This window comes from Olea europaea, chromosome 10 (assembly GCF_002742605.1).
Source record: "Olea europaea var. sylvestris chromosome 10, O_europaea_v1, whole genome shotgun sequence".
Taxonomy (NCBI): domain Eukaryota; kingdom Viridiplantae; phylum Streptophyta; class Magnoliopsida; order Lamiales; family Oleaceae; genus Olea; species Olea europaea.
In genome coordinates, this window is record NC_036246.1 from 36,380,043 (window position 1) to 36,386,176 (window position 6,134).

A 6,134-nucleotide genomic window follows, 5' to 3' on the forward strand; every position below is an offset into this window, starting at 1 on the left:
TACCAAAAATGGGCATTTTATCGAACAAGTTGTGGGCATTATGAAATCTTCATACATTTGCCAAAAATTACTATGTCACATGGATCCCCATTCAAAAATCAATTACCAATCTCATACACATTCATCAATCAAATAAAGTCAATACAACAGGTATCAAAATGCCCACAAATTATCAATGTGGCAATGTATCAAACACTTAGCATACATTCTTTAGAAGTCCATATAAAACCCAATACTTCAAAATTCGAATTAACCCATAACACAATTGAATTTCAAATAGTACACTCCATCCACCATCTACGCCCCAATCACCTCAAATTGCAAAAAAAAACAAATCAAAAATGACCTAAACAAACGAGGCATAAGGAAGGAGGTTGTCATAAGTCATACCTTCAAGACGATGTGCTTGAAATGGATGCTTGCCTTGATGAATTTATGCCGAGGTGATTATGAATTTCGTGGGTTTATGTGTGAAATGGGGGTCCCGGGCCCTAAAAATGTCGAAGAATGGAGTGATTTTATGCGTGAAGGGATGGGTGTCGAAATACAATTCGATTGAGGGATAATGTAGAAGTAATTGAGATGTGAAATTAGTAAAATTATTTGAGGAATTGTTGGCCTAGCTGCTCATGTTCATGAATTGGGGGAGTGAGAGTGTGAATGAAGAGTGAATCGGTCATGGCTTTAACCATGGTCGATCCACTTCTATGCGGCCGCATAGTTAAAAGATACGCGGTCGCAAAGTTATATTTTTTTTTGTAACTTTTTCTTTCGGTTGGTGTTTATGCGACCGCATAGACACCGTGTCTATGTGATCGCATAAACATTTTTTTTTCAAAAGAAATAAAATAAAATAAAACAATGCTACTTTCCCCAAAAATTCGATTTTTGTCCAAATTTTTTTTTAATAAATGACCCGGCTCTCAACGTCCCCAATTTTTCAAAGACATACTTTTAAAACATTGACATGTGAAATTTAGAAAACATAATTTGCCTCGAAATGTGTGAATTCCACACTCAACTACCCAAACAACTCAAATCAACCCGAACTCGTGTGTGATACTTAAGGACTCGTGTGAACAGTGCTTGGACTCTTTTAACATGCCTAGATGATCGATGACCACATAACAAAATACTAAATGAATTTGAAAATAAACTTCCTAATCTAATGCAGAAAGCATAATAAAGTAAATAAATAGATAAAAAGGATACAGTGGGTTGCCTCCTACCCAGCGCTAAGTTATAGTCGATAGTTCGACTTTTCTGCAGCTGCTTCATTCTGGCGTCTCGAGTTGAACGGTTGACTTTTGTTTAGAGAAGTCACCGCCCCAGTAGTGTTTCAACCTTTGCCCATTAACAGTGAAAGTACCCTTAGTCTCATAGCTCACTTGTGTAGCCCCATATGGTAGGACTTTTGTAACTGTGTAGGGACCCGACCACCGTGATCGTAGTTTTCCTGAGAATAGCTTGAGTCTCAAGTTATACAGTAGTACTTGTTGCCCCACTTCGAATACTCGCCTCTGAATGTGCATATCATGCACTTCTTGGTTCGCTCCTTGTAAAGTTTTGCATTTTCATAAGCCTCCATTCTAAATTCATCCAACTCATTCAGTTGCAGTAGACGCTTTTCACCGGCGGCATTCAAGTCCATATTTAACTGTTTGATAGCCCAATATGCCCGGTGCTCCATTTCTAATGGCAGATGGCATGCTTTCCCAAAAACTAGGCGATATGGAGACATGCCTATCGGTGTCTTGAATGCTGTTCTGTAAGCCCACAATGCATCGTCTAGCTTTTTAGACTAGTCTTTTCTAGATGAGTTCACTGTGACTTCGAGTATCCTTTGCAACTGCCGATTAGATACTTCAACTTGCCCGCTAGTTTGTGGATGATATGGGGTAGCGACACGGTGTTTAACACCATATTTATTTAACAGCTGCTCAAACTGGCGATTACAGAAGTGTTTACCCCCGTCACTGATTATAGCTCACGGTGTGCCATATCGAGTGAAAATATATTTCTTCAGAAACCCAATTACTGCCTTTGAGTCATTTGTTGGCAGTGCAACTGTTTCCACCCATTTTGATACGTAATCCACTGCTACCAAAATATACTGATTTGAGAATGAAGGGAGGAAAGGTCCCATGAAGTCAATTCCCCAAACATCAAATATTTCCACTTCCAAAATGTTGTTTAGTGGCATTTCATTCCTCCTCGAAATATTCCCAGCGCGTTGACATCCGTCACACCTCTTGACAAACTCAAATGTGTCTCAAAACAGTGTAGGCCAGTAGAACCCGAATTGTAGAATCTTTGCAGCTGTTTTTGAAGCTCCAAAGTGTCCTGCATATGCGGATGAGTGACAGTGCTCGAGAATCTCATGTACTTCTTCTTCAGGTACGCATCTCCTCACTATCTGATCAGCTCCTTGCCTATAGAGAATTGGATCCTCCCAGAAATAGTATTTTAACTCGGCAAAGAATTTTTTTCTTTGGTGACTGGACCAGTCAGGCGGTGGAATGGAACTGGCCAAGTAATTGACAATATCTGCGTACCAAGGTGCTTCATCCACTCTCAACATCTGTTCATCCGGGAAGATCTCATTTATATCCACTAAATCTTCCGTCTCCCCAGGTTCTAGTCGGGATAGGTGATCTGCTACTACGTTCTCGGTGCCCTTCTTGTGGCGTATCTCAATATCAAATTCTTGCAACAACAGCAACCAACGAATTAATCTCGGCTTTGCATCCTTCTTTGTGAGCAGATACTTCAATGCAGCATGATCAGTATAGACGATGACTTTAGACCCGACGAGGTATGACCTGAATTTTTCGAATGCAAATACCACAGCCAATAGCTCCTTTTCAGTGGTTGCATAATTTATTTGTGCATCATTTAGAGTTCTTCTTGCATAGTAGATCACATGAAAAATCTTGTTCCTCCGTTGTCCCAATACTGCACCTACAACGTGATCACTTGCATCACACATCAATTCAAAAGGCAATTCCCGGTCTGGTGCTACAATTACTGGTGCTGTCGTAAGCTTTTCCTTTAAAGTGTTGAAGGCTGTGAGACAATCCTCATTGAACTCAAAGATTACATCTTTCATTAGCAAATTGCACAAAGGTTTAGTGATCTTCGAGAAATCTTTTATAAACCTCCGGTAGAACCCAGCGTGCCCCCAAAAAACTGCGAACTCTTTTAACTGATGTAGGCGGTGGTAATTTCTCAATCACTTGAATTTTTGCCTTGTCTACCTCAATTCCTTTTGCCAATATCCTATGCCCAAGTACAGTGCCTTCCTGCACCATAAAGTGGCATTTTTCCAATTTAAAACCAGGTTAGTCTCCTTGCATCTCTGTAAGACCAAATTCAAGTGGTTTAGACATTCATCAAATGAAGATCCAAATACTGAGAAGTCGTCCATGAAAACCTCGATAAACCTTTCTATCATATCAGAGAATATTGCCATCATACACCTCTGAAATGTGGCTGAAGCGTTGCAAAGACCAAAAGACATCCTACGATAAGCAAAAGTACCGTAGGGGCAAGTGAAAGTGGTCTTCTTCTGATCCTCTGGTGCGATAGGTATCTCATTATAGCCCGAGTATCCATCAAGAAAGCAGTAGTGTGAATGTCCAGCCAACCTCTCCAACATCTGATCAATGAATGGGAGTGGGAAGTGATCCTTTCGTGTAGCTGCATTGAGTTTGTGATAGTCAATGGAAACTCTCCAACCCATAACTATTCTGGTGGGAATTAGTTCATTCTTCTCATTTTCACCACTGTGATTCCCCCTTTTTTCGGTACCACTTGAACAGGGCGATCCATGCACTATCCGAAATTGGGTAGATAATTCCTGCATCTAATAACTTCAGTATCTCTGCCCTGACCACTTCCTTCATGTTTGGGTTCAATCTTCTCTGACTTTCTATGCTGGGCCTACAATTTTCCTCCATTAAAATTTTATGCATACACAGGGAAGGACTGATTCTTTAATGTCAGCTATTGTCCAACCAATCGCCGTCTTGTTCTCTCTAAGTACCCTGAGCAGTTTTTCTTCCTCCATCTCACTGACTGTGTTCGAAATGATTACTGGAAGTGTATCTGACTCTCCTAAATAAGCATATCTGAGATGTGGCGGTAGTTGTTTGAGTTCTAAAACTGGCGGCTGCTGAATGGAAGGTAGTGGCTTTTTATTTCCTGTCCCCAGTTCCTCGAAGTGTTTCGTTCGGGTGTATGGCGGGTTTGTCTCCAAAAATCTTGCACATGTTTCAACTTCAAAAGAATTTGACTGAACTAATTGGGATTGTGCAATGCATGTCTCATAGGCGTTAGATGGGCCGTGAAGTAGGAATGTATCCTGCACTGCTTTATTAATAATGTCAACTTGGTAACAACTGTCTGATTCTGCTGGCATTTTCATGGCTTTAAATACATTGAAAGACACCAGCTCCTCGCCCAATCTCAAAATCAACTACCCCCTTTGAACATTAATGAGTGCTCTTCCTGTTGCCAGGAATGGTCTGCCAAGTATCAATGGGACGTCCTTATCTTCTTCCATGTCCAAAATGAGAAAGTTCGCTGGGAATATGAACTTTTCGACCTTAATGAGTACATCTTCAATTATCCCTCTGGGGTGTTTCAGTGATCTATCCGCTAGCTGAAGTGTCACAGTAGTGGCTTTAGCTTCCCCCAAGCCAAGTTTCCTAAAAACAGACAGAGGCATTAAATTAATACTTGCACCAAGGTCACATAATGCTTTATCGAAATAAAATTCACCAATAGTGCAGGGAACAGTAAAACTCCCTGGATCTTTCAGTTTTGGTGGGAGCTTATCTTGGATTCTGGCACTGCATTCCTCTGTAAGCATTACTGTCTCATGGTCCTCCAGCTTGCATTTATTTGAGATAATATCCTTAAGAAACTTCGCGTAGCTAGGCATCTGGAATAGTGCATCTGCTAGCGGGATGTTGATATGGAGCTTTTTGAAGATTTCTAGGAATTTTTTGTATTGTTGCTCCATTTTTTGCTTCTTCAATCGCTGTGGAAAGGGAATCGGAGGCTCGTACGGGTTGACTGTGCTCTTGGCCTTATCCTTTGATTTTTCTAAATCTTCCCTTGGAGTTGATTCCTTTACAGCAATCTCATCTTCAACAGGGGGGATGTCTCTACAGTCGCACTTGGTCTCTTTACATGGATTTCAGGTAATTGCACTCCACTTCGAGTTGTAATAGCCTTAGCTTGCTCCTTAGGGTTGATCTCTGTATTACTTGGCAAGTTACCTGGCGTTCTACCAGTTAATGCAATAGCTAATTCCCCCATCTGAGTTTCCAAATTTTTGATGGCTGCATTTTGATTTTGAAGTGTGGCTATCACATCCTCCAGTTGAGGCCTCTTCTCTTGTTGTTGAAATTGTCCCTGTGGCTTGTTCTGATTTTGGCCGCTCCAAGAGAAGTTGGGATGCTTCTTCCAACTGGGATTGAAAGTCTCCCCATATTGATTTTGTTGTTGGCGTTGTTCCCACTGTGCATAGTCTGCTTGCTCAATTCCTTGCATTAGTATAGGGCATTCTGATGTCTTATGTTCAGCTCCACATTCTTCACAATTGTTCTTCTTAACTTGTGCTACTTGTGATATGCTTTCCACCTTGTGGTATAGAGAATCGATTTTTGCTGATATTGCTGAATAAGCATCCACTTCGTAGACATCTGGAGTCTTCCTTGGGATCGCCTTCTCAGAAGACCACATGGCTGATGTGGTAGCCATTCTCTCAAATAATTTCAATGCCCCATCAACTGTTTGTGTGGATATTGAGCCATCTGATGCTGAATCCACCATGCTCTTATGATAAGGAAGTAGTCCTGTGTAGAAGAATCGGATTTGGGTCTTTTTGTCAAACCCGTGTTGAGGGCACTTCCGAAGTATGTTTTTAAACCGGTTCCAAGCTTCGTCAAATGATTCGGTTTCTCCTTGACTGAACACTGATATGTCATGTTTCAGCTTCGCTATCTTGGCTGGGGAGAAAAACTTTGTGCAGAATTTATGTGACAACTCATTCCATGTAGTGATACTTGCGACCGGAAGTGAATCCAACCATTCAAGTGCTCTGTCTCGTAAAGTATGTGGAAACA

At 41.1% G+C, this 6,134-nt stretch overlaps 1 protein-coding gene across 1 annotated transcript; it reads right to left on the reverse strand.

Moving 5' to 3' along the window:
* Positions 1 to 1,274: 1,274 nt before the first annotated feature.
* LOC111400598 lies at positions 1,275 to 1,690 on the reverse strand. Its single transcript, XM_023028002.1, has 2 exons — positions 1,519 to 1,690; positions 1,275 to 1,456 (listed from the first exon to the last, which is right to left on the reverse strand). The coding sequence occupies exons 1-2, from the start codon at positions 1,688 to 1,690 to the stop codon at positions 1,275 to 1,277; spliced, it is 354 nt and encodes a 117-aa protein (XP_022883770.1).
* Between the last annotated feature and the right edge of the window lie 4,444 nt (positions 1,691 to 6,134).